General features: G+C 44.1%; 1 protein-coding gene across 4 annotated transcripts in view; it reads left to right on the forward strand.

Annotated features, from left to right (window-relative positions):
• Positions 1-22734, forward strand: part of CNTNAP2 (contactin associated protein 2) — a 2440986-nt gene that overhangs the window by 2284707 nt on the left and 133545 nt on the right. For all 4 annotated transcript variants that reach the window (XM_033930311.1, XM_033930310.1, XM_033930313.1 and 1 more), the window contains one exon: positions 3360-3596. In XM_033930311.1, coding sequence (XP_033786202.1) covers positions 3360-3596 — 237 coding nt within the window. The remainder of the gene's footprint in view (positions 1-3359; positions 3597-22734) is intronic.

Below are 22734 nucleotides of genomic sequence, written 5' to 3' on the forward strand. Positions count from 1 at the left end.
TCTAAGGAGAATGTAAAAGTAATATTGTTTCATTATATTATGCTTATTTGTTGTTGCTTTTTCGATTTACTAACGCAAGTGTTTTACTTGAACTGATTTACAAATAAAGAATTTTTTTTTAAAAAAAGAATATACATAGAATGTAGTCACCAACTATCTCCACACATACTGAGGAATTCTATAAATGGCATCTAAAGTTAGGCACTAATTCCATGCCTGACTTTCAGCACGGAAAAGCGTTTTACCGGATGTAAGGCATCAAAAAGGGGCTGAAATGGCAGAACATTGCAGAAATACACTCAAACGCCCAGTTGTATTATAGCGGATAAGTGGATCTGTGTGCAATTGCAAAGGGGGTGTGGAATTTGGCAACCAATGCTATTCTATAAGGAGCACTCATCCCAGAATATCCTTTATAGAATAGCGTTGGGTGCCGATGTTTTTTCGGCACCCATATTTGGCACCTTTTACTGAATCCAGCTCATAGTGCTGATATTCAGCTGCTATCTGTATAGTTATGTGATTTACTTTGGACTTAAACAAAACCTCTTAGTTCCATAATGGGGCACCTCCCTATAAGTGCACCGACACCACATGGTGACATCATATTCTATAATGGTAGTTGGGCACCTAGATTCCATTACAGAATTCTAGCGTAACCTGGCGTTGGCACACCTTACATATACGCACCTGCAAACATATTAGCCATAGGCTTGGCTTAACTGCACAGTATTGCATCTAACTTTAGGCTTAAGCACCTGTGCTAGTTCAAAGGCTGGTGTGATTAATCTCACCTAACTGTAGGCAGTTATGCTCATAATTGCTAGTATTCGATAACATGTACACGTAAATGCTGGATACACCCCTGACCGACCCACCATCCCCCCCAGGTCAATATCCCCCCTTGCAGATGTGCGCTATTGATTTTGTACTCCCAATTTGCAGAATCCTGACTAAAGGGCTACATTGTTCTTCACAAATGAACCACTGTGCCAAAGAAAAAAGAAAGAGAAGAGCAGCAACACTTATCTTTTGGGAAACGAAAGTATGATCATGTTTCCCCTTTGTTGATAAAGCTTCACAGGCTCCCAGTTCGCTTTGGGATCCAGTTTAAATGCGCAAGCATAATCTTCAAGCTTCTCTATGGAATATTTGGTCCTTTTGTCCCCTAATGTTGGAATACCCTTAGACTTTGCCATTTGAGAAATACACAAAGATATAAGTTAGCCTTCCCTTCCTTTAAGGGCATTAAATCTGCTGGAAAGCTCAGTCGATCTTTTGTTTTCCAGTTTGTAGAGATCTGGAATGAACTTCCTGACTCCATAAGGCTTTTAGGCCATCTGCAATTACCATATTTATTGCTCCATTAGACACACTTTTTTTCCCCCCAAAAGTGAGAGGAAATAATGGTGCATCTTATGGAGCGAATACCCAAAGCTGCCGCCCCCCCCCCCCCCCCCCCCGGTTAACTTAGTTTAATGCTGCCACCCTTCCTTGCTTGCTAGCCCTCTTCCTCCTCCTCCCCCCCACCACATGTACCTTTTATTTTAACTTCTGGTGCCTCACTTGCTGAGAGTGGCGCACAAGGGTTGCTGGCTGCCTGGTCCTCGCCGCTTCCCCGAGAGCAGACGGCAGATGCGGCAGCCTCTTCTTCTTTTCTTTCGTGATTCCAATGTTTTAAAAAGGTACAGGGGAGGTTCAGGGGGATGTTTGGGTGGGGGGGACGTCCAGTGGCAGGAGGGAGTGGGCATCTCTCCTTCCATTTTTGGCGGGTTCGGGGGGCAGTGGCTCCAGGGTGCCTGGTGCAGGAGGGCCATGGTGTAGGGGTGTTCTGCATGGCAGGAGGATTGGGCATCCCTCCTGCCATTTTGGTGGGGTTCTGGGGGGAATGCTAGCTGGGCGGTGTCTGGTGCGTGAGAGCTTTTTTCTTTTTTTTATGGGATAGATTACGCTTGTGTAAGTTTTAAGTTTATTAGGTATTTATATACCACCTATCAAGGTTTATTTAAGCGGTTTTTAAACTTAAACATAAACCACTGATAAAGGGAAATGCAAGTTTTAATTTTTGAGAACTTCTGGCAAGATGAGATCTATGAACATTCCAGTCTAAAGGAATCAAAGTGGCAAAAATGCCAAATAGGATCTTAAATACAATACAAATGCACTTAAATTGAATTCTGAGATACACTGGAAGCCAATGTAATTCCTTGAGCAGAGGGGTTACGTGATCAAATTTACTCTTACCGAAAATAAGTTTGGCTGCAGTGTTCTATATTAATTGAAGTCTCTGCAGACTGACCTTTGAAAGACCCAAGATACACAGAATTGCAGTAATCCTGCCTTCCCCTATCACTGTTGATAGGGCTCTGTGCATGTGTCAATCGCTCACTGAGCAATTGATCGGTTGCATTTGCATGCAAATGATTTGCACCTCCATTGATCACTGCTGGAGAATCGGCCAGAGAATTGGCCAACAGCGATCAAGTCGGTATCTTTAGTGCATCTAGCCCTTTATGCATACAACTTTGTGAGCAATGCATCAAATTGTACATGCAAGTTTATAGAATTAGGGGATTAGAGGCTGAATATCACCGTTATACAGTATGTAGAGCTAGTCATTCCATCCTCACACTGCCCTAATTCCACCCCATCCCCATCCAGACAATATCAAAGCAGTTAGAAGGATTTTTACCAGTACTATCTAAACAGAGTTGTTGAAAATCTCAAACCAGCTGCTGGTAAACCTATGTCCTTTTGTTTAGTGTTGGCTTTTTTTTGTCCTTGATCATTTATTGAAAAGTTTTAAAATGTACAAAGGTATTATACATTATTAAGTAAGAACATTAACAAAATTATATTGGCACAACAAGAAGAATATGCTAAGTACAGGCAAGCAAGGTAATGAGCGAGTAAAACCTCCTTTTGACTAGTGTGCCCTGTGTTGCCATCACAGGTTCATTTCTACTGAAGTTTTGACTCACTCCTTAGTAACTTAGGACCCCTTTTACAAAGACATAGTAGTGATGCTGCCGCAGTAAATGCATCAAAGCCCATTCATTTCCTATGGGCATTTACAGCGGCAGCATCACTACCACAGCTTTATAAAATGAGCCTTCAATGCATTCTGATGGCCATCTTCTTGTTTTCTGTGGAAAGTGAAAAATATGAGTATCATAATTCATCAGAGGAAAACTGAAGCCATCAGAAGTACAGTGACCTTACCCTGTGCCAGAAAAAAAAAATAGGCACATCAGAATTTTGTTTCCATTTGTGTTTTTCTCCCAACCTAGGGCTCCAATATCCCATTTTATTAGATACAAAACGTCTTTAACACAATCACCTCTAATCTTCCATGGCAGGTGCTGCAGGAGGTCAAAGGGGCTTTCTAGGCTGCATACGCTCATTGCGAATGAATGGTGTGACTCTCGACTTGGAAGAGAGAGCAAAGATCACACCTGGTGTAAAACCTGGTTGCTCTGGCCATTGTACAAGCTTTGGAATGCACTGTCAGAATGGTGGCAAGTGTGTGGAAAAATACAATGGCTATTCGTGTGACTGTTCCAGGACTGCCTATGATGGGCCCTTTTGCACCAAAGGTAAATCTGGCTTATTCCATAAATATATATTTTTTATTCAAGAACCAAATGCTTCTGATAGACATTTTGTCTGGCTTTCCATTTTTTTTATCTTCTTTGCTATATTCAGCACTTAACAAGCTATGAAGAACTGCATAAAGATAGGACTGTCTTTTATGAGGTCCTATGAGGTGCCGCTGAAAAGTTCTCAGTCCAACCAACAAAGTTGGGCTGTCTCCATTGAGGGCTATACACTTAGGGCCGGATTCTATAACTGGCACCGATATTGTTGGCTGCTTTAAAAGCGGCCACCGCTCACATGTCAATCACGCATCAGTGACGGTTTCAGAATCATACCTACTGGAAAGATAGGCACCGGAAATGTAGGCCAGGGTTTTCCGAGCCTACATTTCCACCACCTATCTTTGTGTAAATCACATCTAAGTAGTCACTTTAGGCCACCTAACGTCACCACCACGTCCGGCATTGGTCACACCTACTTTGGCATTTGGCAGCCTAAATTGACTATGTAGGTATGATTCTGGCACCTTTCTTTGTCATTTCTAATGGTGTTCTTCAATTAACTTAGGGGTCAGGAGGGCACCTACCTGTGCCTAAGTTTAGGTGCTGGTTTTTCAATCCCCCCCCCCCCACCTTAGTCCAGTGATTTTCCACTTTTTTCATTCCGTTGGAAAATATGGAACAAAAAAAGTAGAAAATCATTGGACTAAGGGGGAAATTATAAAACCGGCCCCTCGTATTTATGTGGTTATCTTAGCCTGTTAAGTGCTGAAAATTGGCATTTAACCAGCTAAGTACCAACTCTGCCCCCTCCCTCAAATAGCTGGTTCCAGCTTGAGCACTAACCGGACATTTTCAGGGGCACTATTCAGTTAAATGCCAATGAAATGCCTAGTTAGCAATTTAAAGGTCAGGGCCGTGTAAATCTTTTTGACTATTTGGGTCCACTATGTTCTCTAAATAAAGTAAGCAAAATTCAGGTTATATTCCACTGCTGGTTGTTAAAAGATCTAGTCAATAAAATGGAGCATCAGAAGGGCAGGGTATTACATTGCAAAATATTATGGCATTGATCTAAAACCTTAAACAGATTTTACAAGACAAATTCTCACAGACAGGACAGAAGTCAGTAACATCCAAACACAAATGACTAAAACTCAGGGGAGACGTGCAATGCTCATTTAGTGATTCACAGTGAACAGTTTGAGGCAGGTAGAATGAAAATTGAAAGTGATTTGACACTGAGAAGACCCAGGAGAAACTATTTGAGAGTTTGGGGAATCAGAAAGTGTGCAGAAGGTCCTGACCCAGTAAAGGATTTTGGAGAAATTACCGTATTTTCTCGCATATAACGCACGCGTTATACGTGGTTTTTACAAACCGCGCATACCCTTGCGCGTTATACGCATGAGCGCGTTGTATAAAAATTTTTTTACATAGTTTCCCCCCCCCGACGCCCGATTCATCACCCGGAAGAAGCGCTCGCACTCCCACCCCGAAGGACCGCTCGCACCCCCACCCGAAGGACCGCTCGCACCCCACAGCCTCCCCCCCTCCCCCATGGAGAAGCTGTCTACCTTGTTTCCGGATGCCAGCCCAGCTGCTTCCTCTGCCGGTGGTCCTGCCCCTTCTCAGAGCCCTGTGCTGCGCTGCTTCCTCTTCAGGCGGTCCCGCCCTTTCTCTGATGTCAGAGAAAGGGTGGGACCGCCGGAAGAAAAAGCAGCGCAGCAGGGCTCAGAGAAGGGGCGGGACCGCCAGCAGAGAAAACAGCTGGGCTCGCTGGCATCTGGAAACAAGGTAGACTGCTTCTCCATGGGGGAGGGGGGTGAGGCTGTGGGGGTGCGAGCGGTTCTTCGGGTAGGGGTGCGAGCGGTCCTTCGGGATGGGAGTGCGAGCGCTCCTTCGGGGTGGGGGTGCGAGCGGTCCTTCAGGGTGGGGGTGTGGGTGCGTGCGAGCGGTCCTTCGGGGTGGGGGTGCGAGCGGTCCTGCGGGGGGGGGGAATCGGACGTCGGGGGGGGCATCAGGCTTTCAGGGTAGGGACAGGACTTCAAGGAGGAAAGGAGAGTCGGGGCGGGCGAAAACAGAGTCGGGGTCTCCAGAGGAGAGTCGGGGCGGGCGAAAGGAGAGTCGGGCAGCATGCGCGGTATACGGGTGTGCGCGATATATAAAAATTTATGTACATAAATATGTGTTTTTTGCGCGCTATACCCATGTGCGCGTTTTACACGGGTGCGCGTTATCTATGTGAAAATACGGTACTTCCAAAATTGTTGGACTTAAAGTTGAAGTGATCATTAGAAATAGAAAGGGCACACTGAGCTTGCTTATCAAGATCTGGAACATCCCACTTCCAGAGGCCCTTTATAGTCAAAATATTGCATTACCAAATATAGAGGAGTTATTGAAGAAGACAAAACTCAAAGTGCCTGTTCACTAAGAGGGATCTAAAGGTAATGATATTCCCAGATTTGACTAAGACAACTGTCCAGAGAAGGATAGAATTCCTGGATCTCTGATCATATGACAAATTTGGCTGCAAAGTTTGGTTTACTATACCTAACTTGGCTCCAGATCACATTATTTAATTCTACAAGAACTTTTGGTGATCTTGGTGACTTGCAGAAATATGTTGACTGGTGTTTGTGGGTCTGGAAAAGATTTACCAGTGAATTGAATGGACTAACAAACTGGATTTGTTCTAGTAGTATTATGGTGGTGTGATTTTAGAGTTTGAGGAAAAGGTTTGAGTGATTGGCTGAATGTTAGCTTTTGTGGGTGTGATCTGAGATGCTGATTGGTGGCTGTATGTTTTGTATAATTGTGTGGGGTATACTGTGGGTTGTGCTGTGATGTGGGAGTTGGGGAGGTCTGTGTACCTGGGTCAATAAGGGCCTTAGGCCCTTTTCCGGTGCAGCCTGGGATGCACTGGGAGAGGCCTAAGACTCTGACCCAGGCACCTAAGACCCCCCCCCCCCCCCCTTAGGAGGGGCCTTACACACCTGAGACAATCATGGCCTTAAGCCCCTCCCAGTACATGCTAGGGTGTACTGTGAAGGGGAAGACCCACAAGGATATCCTTCCTGCCGATTTTCCAGCACCATGGCATAAGGTGGTCATTGGCAGAGAATCCCAAGTCAAATCATGCCTTAGGCACAGGAACAGGTGTGAGAACATGAGTCTGCCATTAGCAAAGCAGATACTGGAATTGAGGATGCGAGTCTGGTCACCACACTATAGCAATTAATAATTAATAAATTAGTTCATGAATTCAGTGCACTGGAAATTTAGACCACTTGAGCCAGCAGATGTGAGGAGACAGCAATCATGGACCATCAGAGGATGAGGGTCACAGCCATTGTGAAGCAGTTTCACCTGTAAGGGAGATTTGTTATACCTATGCTGGACATAGCCTATACCTGATCATAAGGACTGTATACGTCTCCCTCAATATTTGCGGGGGTTAGGGGTTGAGCCGGCCCGTGAATATTAAAAAACCACAAATAATATTCAGACTGGTTCCACCTTCCCCCGGAATCCCGGACCTTACCTTAAGCCCTCTGAGACTCCCCAGAACCTTACCTGGTGGTCTAGCGGGCTTTCGGGGCAGGAGCAATCTTCCTACGCTCCTACCTCGTGCAGATCACTCATAGGAAATGACTGCTATGAGCTCAACAACGCATGGGATAAGCACAGAGCATCTCTAAGGGAGAGGAAGCGATTGCATAGCTTATTTAATGTGTATGGATGAACAGACTGGATAGGCCATATGAATTATTTTCTGCCATCATTTTCCGTTTGTTACTAGAAGGCTTAAGTGAATTCTATGTAGGCTGTTGGAAAGACTTGTTAGTAAAGAAATAAACTGTTCCTATCTAAAGACCCATACTTGCCTACTCACTCCATTTCCTGTGTTTCTTATACAATATAGGTTGTAAGACTTACCACTAACATTTAAACTCTACAGTCAATGCAGGATTTAAATGCTGGCTGTGATATTTGCATATATACCAAAAGATTCAGCTCCAGCCAACCCCAGATATCAGCACCGAATATATGAGTATAGACTGACTGGCAGACGTTATCCAGATACCACTGATATTCAGCTGTTTTGCTATCCTACATTAAATAAGAAGCCCTTTACTAAAGCATAGCATGCAGTAACGGACATTACCAACTAGATTATAAGTTCATTCGAGTAAGGGCTGGCCTTCCACATTTTGGTGTTCAGTGCTGTGTAAGCCTGGTAGCACTATAGAAATTATAAGTAGTTGTAGTAAGTGCTGTACATTCTGTTTTATATATATGGGCCACATGGTACTTAGCGCATGCTAATTTCCATTAGCACATGCTAAGCTTTAGTAAAAGGCCCCATAGTAATCCAGATGCAGTGCTGGAATGGTCAGAGATTTGTAGTGGCTGTGGCTGCGAGAAATGGACACTCACAAAAGCAGATAGGAGGTGCAATTGTTTGAGACTGGGCTGGTTAAGGGGCTGGAGGAGTTGTCGTACAGCGAAAGATTAGAGAAACTGGGCCTCTTCTCCCTCGAGCAGAGGAGATTGAGAGAGGACATGATCGAAATATTCAAGGTACTGAAGGGGATAGACTTAGTAGATAAGGACAGGTTGTTCACCCTCTCCAAGGTAGGAAGAACGAGAGGGCACCCTCTAAAATTGAAAGGGGATAGATTCCGTACGAACGTAAGGAAGTTCTTCTTCACCCAGAGAGTGGTAGAAAACTGGAAAACTCTTCTGGAGTCTGTTATCCCCTCCATGGATTCAAGACAAAGTTAGACAAGTTCCTGCAGAACCAGAATGTACGCATGTAGGGCTAGTCTCAGTTAGGGTGCTGGTCTTTGACCAGAGGGCCACCGTGTGAGTGGACTGCTGGGCACGATGGACCACAGAACTGACCCAGCAGTGGCAATTCTTATGTTCTTATGGGAAAGAGTGAAACTGGGAAGAAAAATCAAAAGAGACTGGCAGGAAGAGGGGAAAAAATGCACGAGTATTTTATTTATTTTTAAAATTTCTATACCATTTGAAACTAAATTTAATACTAGAATTTTATTAGACACTTGGCAAACATTAAAATTTATTAATAATTTATTCTGATTCATAAATCTACGAGTCAGTCCCTTTGGCCGAACTCCAAGATTTAAATTGGTGGGTTTAAGGTCATCTAGAAGCATTGGATGAAGGCGGGCATATGTACTCTGGATGATGTAGTATCAGAGGGAAAGCTGCTTGACTTTTCATGACTGCAACAAACATTTGGTATTGCTAAGTCTCAAAATTATAGGTGGTTGCAGTTGAAGCAAGCCATTCAGAATCTGAATAATCAGTATAGTTTGCCGATCCTATGCTTCCAGACAGATTTCCTAGGACATCAGGCTGCTCAGTGGTACAAATTAATATCTGAATTTTTGAATAAGAAACCAAAGACTGGTCTTCATGATTTTTGGAGCATTGAGTTAAAGCAGCAGATTTCTGCATCTCAATGGCCACGATTTTGGACTTGAAGGATGAGATGTACGGCGTCTGCATCTATGAGACAAACATGGTTTTTCTTGTTACTTAGATCTTTTTGGACCCCTGTTCGTTAACAGAAATTGGATAGTTCTAAGTCTAATAGATGCTGGCACTGTCATCTTGATGTAGGGACATTGGATCATTTACTGTTCTATTGTCCATTGATACTTAAATTTTAGAGATCCATTTGGGGTCAAGTGAATAAATTATTGGAAAATCCAGTGGCATTGACGTACGATACTGTGCTATTTGGCACATTAATGAGGGCCAAAAGCCAAATATCTTCCCATAATAATAAACTTCTCTTTATTATGACAGGGGTTGCCATACAACTTATTTTGAGGAATTGGAAAAACTGGGATCAGTTAAATTATACTTTCTGGTGGGAATCTCTATGCCACACTTTTAAAATGGAACGTATGATGGCAATACAATAGGGACATTATAGAAAAATTTATGGATGTTTGGGAGCCATTGACAAACTTCTGTAAGGAGTGATTGTTGACTTTGCCCTTTGATCATACACATCCAGGGTGGGTGAGGAGGATGGGGAGATACTTTTAATTTGAGTGCAATCGTTGGATAATTAGAAAGGGGGGGGATGATATATGTATTTGTCATAAAATATAATTTGATAGAATTTAAGTGCTATTAAAGTGTAAAATGTCTGTATAATATGTTGCACTTATTTTTAGCTTTAAAATGTATAAAGATATTTTTTTTAAAAAACTAAAACTAAACGGTTTACATAATTTACATACATAAAATCATAATTAGACAAGCAAATAATCCTCAGAGAACATATCTACAAAGTAACACCAAAGGCTTATACAAAGGGTCATGAGTAAACCGTTCTGAGCTCTTTTAGGAGGACAGGATATAAAACCAAATAAATAAATAAAAAGGGTGTGAGAGATGGAACAAATGAAAGAGAGACAAAGGGCTCCTTTTACAAAGGCGCGTTAGGACCTTAACGCACGGAATAGTGTGCACTAAAATGCCGCACGCACTAGCTGCTACCGCTTCCTCATGAGCAGGCGGTAGTTTTTCAGCTAGCGCACGCTATAGCACGTGCTAATCTGGTGCGTGCGCTAAAAATGCTAGCACACCTTCGTAAAAGGAGCCCAAAGAGGGGGAACAACAGAAAAGGAGTTTCCAAGTCCACTCTCCAAAGACCTTCTTCAACTTAGTAAATTTTCCTCATAAAGGATGAGAACTGTTTTGAGCCTTTGAAACCTATGCTATGACTTTGAATTTTACATACTTCATTACTGAAAATAAATTTTATATCGGTTTAGAGAAGCAGTGATTAACTTTTACAGAGACCCTTTTTTCTTACTTGTTGGCCAGTTCCCAAATTGCCACAGAAGGTCCCATCGAGCCAATTCCCCACACTGACTACCAAAGAGGGACCTACTGGACAGCTCAAACACCTTATGTGGCATCTTTATTAGGGTTCCCATATGGCTCCAGAAAAAAAGGACAGATTGAGACATCCGGGTTTTACTTCCATTGAAATACGGAGGACTGATTGAGATATCTGGAGTAAAACCCGGATGTCTCAATCCATCCTCCTTTTTCTGGAGCCATATGGGAACCCTAATATTTCTCAGACCAGAATCCCCATCTGCCCCACCCACAATTTTGCAGCAGTTGAAAGGGGCAGGGAAACACTCCTGGGCCCTGCTCTTCTGGCTCCACTATGCAAAATAAATCTGGCTAAAGTTATGCAAGGTCTTCTGTGACAATACAGGGGAGGTGGGATGGCTGGAAATATCACGATCCAATTTGGGCAATGCAACGCCTGAAATATTCTAAATGTTCTAGATCTTCAGTCAGCAGTCTGGTGAAATTTTAAAGCTCAATTGTATTTTTATGATTTTATGTAGGAGTGAATGCTTTTTGGTATGGTTATTAATGTAAACCACTTGCATCCCATGTACTGTCAAATGTATCTTTATTGTAAACCGCTTCGAACTTCACGGTATAGCGGTATATAAGAAATAAATTATTATTATTATTTGTATGGTTAGATTTATCCTGCTTAATAATGGAGTTTCTTAGTATGTTTGCTGTTTGTATGGGTCAGGTCTATCCTATCTAATGATGGAGTTCTTGTTATGTTTTGCATTATTGGAGGGCTAATGCAAATCTCATTGCTTAACATAATTTGCTGTAACCTTTTGTCAATAATATGCTGATTTGCCTAGATTTGCACATAGTATGACTCATTTAATATTTGTATTGCAATAATCCATGGTTATGTTAGCATGCACTCATGTGCAAATGTGTTAAGATAAATACATTAGCAATAATTCAACCTTAATACTTGTTAGTACATTGATGGTTGTCCACTGTCTTTGGCAGTCCTGGGTAGAAAGTCTCGTAGATATGCTTGCTGTATTTGAGAAGCAAAGGTTGCTTTTGTGGTTTCTGTTGTCAGAATACTGACGAGACAAAGAGTGACAGGAAACCTATGACTTAAACAATCACTGTTGGCACTGGAGACCAGTTTTTTTTGTGAGTCACAGAGCAATTCGTAGGCCAGATGGATGAAAAGTCTAAAGGTGTGCCGCCCAAACATTTCTACTTCATTTAGCTTCCTGTGCTGTTTATGGGGAATTTTCATTTTATTTTTTTTTTTTATTTTTTCATTTGGGGAGCCGTGTCATTAGTATCGCACGTGTTTTCGAAAACAGTGCACCTTATTCCAAAAGAGAACACGGCCCTCTACAAATAGCGCACACTCCTTCGGACACAGGATGAAAACTGACCTTTCTCATGCCACTTCGAATGAATGCAGACCCCTAGACATCACCATTTTGAAAACATCCAGGTGATGCTGATTCTCAGGCATTACCTTGTCTCTGGCACATTCAGGCTCAGTTAATCCTCCAGACAATTGACAGTTAGGTGAATAGTTCTTTGCATCTGCCAACAATGCAGCTGTCAAAATAACTATTTTCATTTCTTTGTTATGATTGTTTTTGTCTCCCTCTGGCGTATTGTAATGTTTTATTGTGCTTTTCAAAGGGTCTATTGTGCGGTTTAATATTACATTTGTATGCATGAGGCTATGTAACATTGCATTTTATATAGGATTTTCATGTAATCACTTTTGATTGTTCTTGCTTGGAGGCCAAGTAAAAAAAAAGAGCTGCAGCAGAATGAGGTGGAGGAGGGACATGGATTAAAAAGCAGATGTTTTTCTGCAAATTGCTTTCTGCCCTCATTCTTTCTTGGGTTCCAATAAACACCGTTGTTTATTGGCTCTATCCTTTTTTTTGTTGTGGTGGTGGTGATGTGCTTAATGGTGCATCCGGCGTGCCCATGCTTCTAAGACCTATATGTTGCTGTTCCTATTTCAGCAGCTATCATTAAAAGAGAACAAAGAAACAAGTTACACTTTTAGAAAATGTAGTTGAGAAAATCATGTCAACTAGTAGCTGTCTTTATGATTTGCAGTGCGTAAGGGAACTCTTGGGTAAAACAGAGCACAGTAGCTCATTTGAAATTTGTTATGGAAGCAGAATTATCAACAGGGACAGTTTGAGAGGGTGCAAACAGGGCACTTGCCCTGGGCCTCTGGGCTATATGGGACAAACTAAGCCTAACTGAAGCAGAAAAAGAAACAGCCTGCTGATGAGCTTTGGAGTCCCTTCCTAAATTTCTGTCCTGGGACCCAGCAAGTTTAACACCAGTCCTGATTGTCAAGCCAACTACATGGCACAGTGGTTTTTCACTGCCTTGCAAAGTATGTGGGTTTGTTTCTGAGCTTTGCATCTTCTCCTCAGGCTGGCTTGGGACCCTATAGAAACAGTACTGAGACTACAGTTGGTACAGAGGCCCAGCCATCACTCCATAGAGTTATTGGGGCTGAGGTTCAGACCGTGGGAAGCAGGCCATATAATTCCTGCAGTTGGTGCTGACTGTGGTTATTCAATATCAAGCCGTTTACGGTGACCAGCCCTGAATATCCTAGGTTTTGTGGGTTGGCATAAACTTAATATTCAGTACTGGCTGGCCAGGGATGGGCTTGCTATTTATGCGACTCAGTTTCATTGCTAAACTTGGCCAGTCTGCACTCAGTATTGGTGGTTATTGTGCAATTTGGCTGGCTAAGTTTTAATATCCAATAATCAGATACAGTCCACCAATGAATAGAAGTTCAAATCACACATTGTTCCTCAGAATGCCACACGATGAAATTGTGTTGTAGCCGTCCTCACTGGAACTTTTTACAGTGTGATATTATGAACAAATGTGCAACTATTTGCATTTTAAGTAATAATAATTTATAAAGTGTCAGTGCTTAATTATAAAACATTCTAAAGTTATTCAATGCATGATAATAACTTAGCTTTAAACCGTATCTGCCTCATTCCCCACCGACGCGTTTCAGAATTTTCTTCAGGGTCGGGGACAAAGAGAGCTGTAAAAGAGTGAATAGATCAGCAAACCGGTAAAACAATGTAAACTAAGAAAAATCACATATAGAATATATTTACCAAAATTATCCGGGACTTTAACTAAATGCTAATCATCAGTAGTATTCACCGGGGCTGCAATATGGCCGCAGCGTTCAAAGTGGACCTGATATATGCCCTCCCTCTATCATGTGACCCAAACTGGCCAATGAACTAACTGACAGACAAACAGAGTAAACTCTGAATGAAAAACCTTAGAGCCTGGGCCAATCAGACCTTAGATTAAGTGGGGATGGACGGACCCGCTATGCCTAAGGCCTGATTGGTCCTGGTTTCTAGAGCCTGGGCCAATCAGGCCTTAAGCTTCGGAAGGATGGTTCGGGAAGGGGCGGGCCCGCCTCATTTCGACCAGGCGGGCCTGCCGGCTGGACGGACAAGTCCTGTCTGGCCAACAAGGAAAAGTTAGTTTGGTTGGGGGGAGGTTTGAGGGCTGTTAGCGCGGGGGGGGGGGTGCGTCTTCCGGCAGGAGGGATTGGGCACCCTCCTGCCAGCGATCGGTAGTGTCGGGGGGGGCATCTTCTGGCAGGAGGGATTGGGCACCCTCCTGCCAGCGATCGGTAGTGTCGGGGGGGCATCTACTGGCAGGAGGGATTGGGCACCCTCCTGCCAGCGATCGGTAGTGTCGGGGGGGGGCGGGCGGTATACTTATAGCAGCAGAGCGATCCCTTGCCGCAATAAGTATAGCGGCCGTGTCTACTTACAATGTAGACCAGCATTTTGTTGGCCTACATTGTAAGCGTCTCTTCCTCTACTAGGGAGACGCGTAGGGCCGCCTAGGTTCACCTAAGGCCCGCCTAAGGCCCTTAGGCGAGCTTAGGTGTCTTGCGGGCCTCCCTTCAATATAGAAAGCCTGCCTCGGGAGCATTTTTTTTAAAAAACGTGCATCCCGATTGGCTGATTAGACAGTTGTAGGACGCCTACAGCTGCCTAAAATCGGGACGCACTATGTAGAATCAGGGCCATAGTGTTCAACTGCAAATATTCAGCAAAGATAGTCAGCTATCTTCCATTGAATACTGGCTAGTTAAATAGCGCTGAATATCAAGCAGAGATGAGAACAGGGTTAAAATGGAATAAAAAGAATAGGTATGAGGAGAAAACTTGTTGTTGTATTGCCCTACCTGCACCAAGTACCTTCCAGATCTCCCTGAAAAACTTTGGGATTCCTGCTCTTGGCATTTTTCTGAGGGAAGCCCCAGTTGAGCTACTGGAGTCTCTGGAGTGATGTAATTGGGCAGTATGTGGCAGAGGAACACCAGGGCCTGTGCTGTTGACAATGCGGTTTGTTATAAGGTACTGTATTTCGGTCTCTCAGTCGGGGTTCGGATGGATGGGAGAGATGAAAGAGTCAGCAGGGAGAGGGAGGTGCACGGCGGCAGGGGGATGGGAGGGGTTAAAAAATGCTCCACAGGGGGATGGGAAGAAGAGAAGGATATAAACTACAAGGGTTCTGCTGCACAAGGGGAGGGAGGAAGTGGGAGGGATAGAAAAATACTGCACAACGGGATGGGTGAGAGGGGAGGAAAGATGCTGCACCTGTGGGGGAGAGAAAGGAAATAGGAAGAATTGGAGTGGGGGAGAGATAATCATTGTACATGAAAAAAATAAGACCTCCCTGAAAATAAGACCTAGTGCCTTTTTGGGCCCCAAATTAATATAAGACAGTGTCTTATTTTGGGGGAAACACAGTATTAGTACTACTATTAATTATTTCTAAAGCGCTACCAGACAACATCAGTTATATGACACTACTGAGAGATAGAAACTGCCCCAGGGAAACAGATAAACACAGACTTATAAATAGATAACAGTATATAAAGATCATGTAGATAAGCTGCAAATGAGCAGCATAGATATTGTGACACACTTATCCCTTGCTCTAACCAGCAGAGGGATTAGTTGTGTTGAGTTCTGGCCTGTCGACATGGCCTCCTCAGGTAGGAGGAAGGCTTTTCAGGTTATAACAGACCTAGGCGCCTGCGTAGTCTGCCAGGCCACACTGAGAATAGCTTGTAAAGAGAAGACCACACAGGTAAGTTTGTTCCAAAAGAATGTTCTTGTACTTTATTGAACCCGGGGGTCTGAATACCATCAGCCACCCGCATGTCATGGAAAAACATAAAACACAAAATAGCTTGCAGTTGTCAGAATGGCTTGCTACACCAGCCACATGCAGTTCAATACCCTGGACTTTTCCAGTCTAAATACAGTCCTCTTCACCAGGGGTTAAAGTAAATGCAAATATCAGAAAAATAAACTTTCAACCTTTTCAAACACCTTGTGAAAACAGAGCAATTGCAGTTCCCAAACTTGGCAATGAATTCCTTAAACGTTTCAGCTTACCTAGCTGAGACACGATAGGTTTTGCAGAGCAGGCTCCACAGCTCGTTACTATCAGCTGGGCTTCCTAGCCGGAACACAGCATGGCATTAGATAAGCAGTGAACTTTACTTAGGTTTTCACAAGGAGCTTTCACATCCACATAGATAAAGTGCCTTGAACAAGCAATGCCCTCCGGGCAGTCGCACAGTGTAACAGGGAGATTTTCCTGCTCTCCCTCTAATTACTGTCAGCTGGGCTTGGGTTACGGGAGCCAGCACAAGCACAGCCTTGCTTCATTCCCTTTAGCAACTAACCTCCATGTCAGTGGGGAAATAGCCAGCTTCCAGCAGAGGTTCAGAGACATCCATAGCCTCTGCCTGCTCAGCAGCAGCTGGGGTTGAGCTGAGGTAGTCCTCGGTCATCTCTACGTCCTCACTGCTGTGGGTTGGAGGAGAGAGACTTCTCCCCTCATCTGCATACAAGCACTGCTACTTCTCCTGCCGCTGCCTGAGCTCGTTAGCCCCAGCTCCGTCCCTGCTCTCCCTATTGTGATCCCATGCTCTGTTCTTATGTGAGTTAAAGCCCCACCCCTCTCTCCTAGGAGCAGCTGTGTTAGGCAGGAAATCCCTAGGGAAATAATTCAGGTTTCTCCTAGGCTGTTAATGAGCATACCTTCCAGCATTGGGACTCCACTTCTCAATAAGAGTCCTCTCAGGCTTTCTAGAGTACCTGTACTGAGATGGTGCTCTCTGTTGGATATTCCTATGCTCATGCCTCTCCTACTCTACCTCACTGTCTGAGGAGTAGTCAGCCAAATCCAAACCTTTACTTTTAACCTGGTCAGCCCTTCTGACCAGGGACCATGTTCTGCTTTTATCCCTTACAGGGACAAAGCTGGCCACAGGTTTGTCACAATATCCATCTAGAAAATAGACTTCAAAGATAGCAAATTGGAAGAGTTTGGCGAGAAGAACATCCATCTGCCCCTTTATGCCACTTTTTGGATGTTTTTCATTTTTGAAAATGATTCCAATAGTCTACCAAATCTGCCCATACCGGCTTGTATAACAGCTTCAGATGTTATGGCCATTTCTAGTAGAGCAGTAAGCAGGTTCCTGGAGTAACCATAGAGAAGGGGACTCAGGCCTATACTCCATTCTAACCACTACACTTATGGTGGAATTTGTGAGCCTTCCAAACCCCATCCTAATCCCACTGTACTCACATATAGGTGTCACCTGCAGGCATAAGGTCTATTGTGTGGTGTACAGTACAGTGGGTTTTGGGGTTATGGTGAAATGTGTACCTGGGGTTTTTTTATGTGAAGTTCACTGCAGTGTCCCCTAGGGTGCTCTGCTGGGATATCTGTGTGGCCAGTCTACTAAAAATGCTGGCCCCTCGTTCATCCCAATGGCTTGCTCTGTGCATGTTTCTTTTGGAAAAAATGGTTCAAAAGAATAGACACAATGAGCACAAACACATCCGTTTTTGAATAAACAAAATAGATTTTTTGCAGTTTTGAAACTGGGCATGTTTGATGCTGCAAAACGTCTAACTCAAATTCAAATGTCATATCAAAAATGCCCCTCCGTATCATATGTGTGTTATATGATTGTTCCAAGATGCTGTTAAATATTTATATTTGTGAAATTGTTTGTTAATCCTATTAGTAGATTTCAATTTGGCATCTCCAAGTTTACCTCATTAAGGGCCTCTTTTACTAATCTACGGTAGAGGATTCTATTGCGGCCTGAGGCACTAAATGCTTCAACACTCATAGGAATTCTATGCGCGTCAGAGCGTTTAGCACTCCAGGCCTTGGTAGAACCGTCTACCAAAGATTAGTAAAAAGGGGAGGTAATTGCATTTATGCTTATATTTGATCATTTTTACCCTTTATTTGGCATTGTTGCTCAGAAGCAACATGTGTTTCTATGGCTCTTATGGGAGATCTGCATCTCCAAATGCCTGTTACGTGGCATTCTTGCTCTCGATCAACATCAAGTTACGTAAAGCAGCTGTTTCATCATCTGCCAATTAAAGGTTTAATATTGTTATGCTGTTAACAACTTTACTTTTTACTTGGGGGTGCAGCATAATCATTCTCGACTGAATTATATTTGCTGCCATCCCAGTCTATTGGACGGATGGTACGTAAACATATTCTTGATGTTCCCTTCAGAGATCATGCTGCTGTCACCCTTACGCTGAAATGGCAGGGACCATCCCATGATCGCATTTGGAGACTTAACCCTACACTCTATCTGGACAAAAGTTTTCATACATATCTTATTGAGGAATGGTCCCACTATTGCCACACTAATGCGGGCGGGGAGGTTCCTGACACCATATTCTGGGAGGCCACAAAGGCGTATCTACGGGGTAGGATTATTGCTTATACAGTCAAGACAAGGAAGCAGAGGGATGTGGAGTTGGTATCTCTCAACCAGCAATTGCGTCTTAGCAAAGGTTTCTTTTTAAGGATACATTCGGAAATTAGAATTCACCAATCAAACTTATTTTTATTGATCTTTTTTTTTTTCCTTTTAAACAAATATGCTTCTGCTTTTAGCCCCTCCGCATTGTTTGACCCTTCAATGTTATCTTTTTCAAAAATTATGGAGTTCCACCCCCTTTCCCAATTGTTTTTCTGTATGTCTGTCTATTTTTTTATAATATATGTGTGAAATGTTCTTATTACCCCTTTTTATATTTGTAATTCGCTTTGAATCTATGTTATAAGCATTTGCATCAAATTTTAATAAACATGAAACATGAATTTGGCGGAGTCTCGGACTATGTACTTAGGTCTTCACAGACACTTAGACACCCTGCTGACTAAGTGGGCCATGACTCATATAGATGTTTAAAAGTTTAGGTTTTATCAGTGGGATAACAAGGCGGGTAAGTTATTGGCCAACCGCCTTTTCGGAAGGCTTCTCGTATCACACGTCAAGCGGCGTCAGAACATCCTACATACTGAGGAGAAGGAGATCCAAGACCAATTTGTCCATTTTTATATGGATCTGTATGGTCCGGGCCCATACGATCTGACAGCCTGAGATTCCTTTTTTCGAGATCTTGACCTCCCTCAAGTGTCGGTCAGCCAATTGCAGCTGCTGAATGCATCTAATTCAGGCAAAGAAGTCCATGATGCCATGGTGAGGCTGAAGTTGGCAAAGGCACCCATACCCGACAGTATGGGGACAGAGTTCTACAAAATTCTAAAACCACAGATAGGGCTGGCTCTGGTGGCCCTGTATGCAGACATGCAGACTACTGGCCGCATTCTCCCTGAACAGAGCCATGCCCTTGTGGTAGTCCTCCCAAAACCAGGTAGGGACCCTGAAATAGTGGGGTCTTATCATCCAATATCCTTATTAAATCAGAACATGAAGATCCCTACAGGGATCTTGGCGAGCAGGTTAGCTCAGGTGGTTCCTTCCCTGGTTCATGCTAATCAAGTGGGGTTCGTTCCTGGGCGGTTTGCCTCTTCCAACATCTTACGGGCTCTGGTGGCGCTTCGGGAGGGTAGGGGCAAAGTAGGCGATGACTTTCTGGCTAGTTTGGATGCCAAGAAGGCATTCGACAAGGTGACCTGGCCTTATCTTTTTTGGATAGTGCAACAGTTCGGTATTATATGTCCGTTCCATCAGGGGATTATTAATCTCTATATGGCTCCAACAGCTCAATTGCTCATAAACAAAAGACAAACTAAGAACATAAGAATTGCCGCTGCTGGGTCCATCATGCCCAGCAGTCCGCTTATGCGGCTGCCCTCTGGTCAAAGACCAGCACCCTAACCGAGACTAGCCCTACCAGTGCCTATTCTTGTTCAGCAGGAACTTGTCTAACTTTGTCTTGAATCCCTGGAGGATGTTTTCCCCTATAACAGCCTCCAGAAGAGCATTCCAGCTTTCTATCACTCTGGGTGAAGAAGAACTTCCTTACATTAGAAACATAGAAATAGACGGCAGATAAGGGCCCACGGCCCATCTAGTCTGCCCACCTTAATGTCCCTCCCCTACCTTTGCCCTGTGAAGAGATCCCATGTGCCGATCCCATTTGGCCTTAAAATCAGGCACGCTGCTGGCCTCAATCACCTGTAGTGGAAGACTATTCCAGCGATCAACCACTCTTTCAGTGAAAAAGAATTTCCTGGTGTCACCTCGTAGTTTCCCGCCCCTGATTTTCAACGGATGCCCTCTTGTTGTCGTGGGACCCTTGAAAAAGAAGATATCTTCCTCCGCCTCGATGCGGCCCGTAAGATACTTGAACGTCTCGATCATGTCCCCCCTCTCTCTGCGCTCCTCGAGCGAGTATAGCTGTAATTTGTCAAGCCGTTTTTCGTATGGTAGATCCTTGAGTCCCGAGACCATCCGGGTGGCCATTCTTTGCACCGACTCCAGTCTCAGCACATCCTTGCGATAATGCGGCCTCCAGAATTGCACACAGTATTCCAGGTGGGGCCTCACCATGGATCTATACAATGGCATAATGACTTCCGCCTTACGACTGACGAAACCCCTTCGTATGCAGCCCATGATTTGTCTTGCCTTGGACGAAGCCTGCTCCACTTGATTGGCAGACTTCATGTCCTCACTGACGATTACCCCCAAGTCTCGTTCTGCTACTGTTTTTGCTAGGATCTCGCCATTAAGGGTATAAGACTTGCATGGATTCTGGCTGCCCAGGTGCATAACTTTGCATTTTTTAGCATTGAAGTTGAGTTGCCATGTCCTAGACCATCGCTCCAGTAGGAGTAGGTCGTGCATCATGTTGTCGGGCACTGAATCTTCGTCTGTTGTGCATTTGCCCACTACATTACTCAGTTTAGCGTCATCGGCGAATAATGTTATTTTACCTCGAAGCCCTTCTGCCAAGTCTCTTATAAAGATGTTGAATAGGATTGGGCCCAAGACTGAGCCCTGTGGTACTCCACTAATCACCTCCGTCATTTCGGAGGAGGTGCCGTTCACCACCACCCTTTGGAGCCTACCTCCAAGCCAGCTCCCAACCCATTTCGTCAATGTGTTACCTAATCCTATAGAACTCATCTTGCTCAGTAACCTGCGGTGTGGTACGCTATCGAATGCTTTGCTAAAGTCCAGGTACACGATGTCCAGGGACTCCCCAATATCCAGCTTCCCCGTTACCCAGTCAAAGAAGCTGATCAGGTTGGATTGGCAGGATCTCCCCTTAGTAAATCCATGTTGTCGGGGATCCCGTAGATTCTCTTCATCCAGGATCTTATCTAATTGGTGTTTGATTAGAGTTTCCATTAGTTTGCTCACTATCGATGTTAGACTCACTGGTCTGTAGTTTGCTGTCTCCATCTTTGAGCCTTTCTTGTGGAGTGGAATGACGTTAGCCGTCCTCCAGTCCAACGGGACGCTGCCTGTACTAAGGGAGAGGTTGAAGAGCGCGGACAGTGGCTCCGCCAAGACATCACTCAGCTCCCTAAGCACCCTGGGGTGCAGGTTGTCCGGCCCCATTGCTTTGTTAACCTTGAGCTTTGACAGCTCACCGTAGACACTGCTGGGCGTAAACTCAAAGTTACTAAACGGGTCAACTGAGCCAACCCTTGTCTGTAGCTGAGGGCCGAGCCCTGGCGCTTCTCGGGTGAAGACTGAGCAGAAGTATTCATTTAATAGTTGGGCTTTTTCCGAATCCTTTTCCACATAGTCTCCGTCTGGTTTCCTAAGACGTACAATCCCGCCTGAGTTTTTTCTTCTATCACTGATATACCTGAAGAAGGATTTATCTCCCTTCTGGATGTTCTTTGCTAGAGACTCCTCCATGAGGAATTTAGCCTCCCTGACTGCTGTTTTGACGGCTTTTGATTTGGCCAGGTAGTCTGCTCTAGAGTCCTGCTTCCCTGATTGTTTGTAAGAGATGAATGCTTTTTTCTTCTCCTTGATCAGGTCTGAGATCTCCGCAGTAAACCACTGTGGCTTATTGTTCCTTCGCCGTTTACTTACTGATTTTACATAGCGGTTTGTTGCTTCTTGTATGGTTGCTTTCAAAGTCGACCACATGTCTTCCACGTTATCGGTTTCTTCTTGGCTTTGTAGCGCCTGGTGAACGAAGTCTCCCATTTCTTTGAAATTTGTGTCCTTGAATTTGAGGACTTTGGTTAGTGTAGTAGATTTAGTGAAACCTTTCCTGATATTGAACCATACCATGTTGTGGTCACTGGAGGCCAATGTGTCGCCCACCGAGACCTCTATGACACTTTCTCCATTGGTAAGTATCAGGTCCAGTATTGCCTGATCCCTTGTCGGTTCCAACACCAGTTGCCTGAGGCTTGCTCCTTTCATAGAGTTTAATAGCCTTCTGCTGCTGCCGGAAGCAGAGGTAAGTGTAACCCAATCCACATCAGGCATGTTGAAGTCACCTAGCAATACTGTGTCCCCACGCAAGGTGATATTTTCTATATCTTCGATTATTTCCATATCCAGGTCATCCTGTTGTCTTGGGGGTCTGTAAATTACGCCAAGATACAAGCATTTGTCCTTCCCTCTGGCCAAATTAACCCAAAGGGATTCCCCAGTATACTGGACATCTGAGATTCTCGTGACCTTAATGTCATCTTTAGTATATAATGCTACACCCCCTCCCTTCCTACCCTCTCTGTTCCGGCGAAGCAAGTTGTAACCCGGTATGACCATGTCCCACCCGTGGGAGTCTGTGAGCCAGGTTTCGGATATCGCCACCACATCCAGGTCGGCATTCCTTATTTCTGTTTCCAATTCCAGGATCTTGTTTCCTAAACTGTGTGCGTTGACGTACATAGCCCT

The sequence above is a fragment of the Geotrypetes seraphini genome, chromosome 2 (genome assembly GCF_902459505.1).
Source record: "Geotrypetes seraphini chromosome 2, aGeoSer1.1, whole genome shotgun sequence".
Classification (NCBI taxonomy): domain Eukaryota; kingdom Metazoa; phylum Chordata; class Amphibia; order Gymnophiona; family Dermophiidae; genus Geotrypetes; species Geotrypetes seraphini.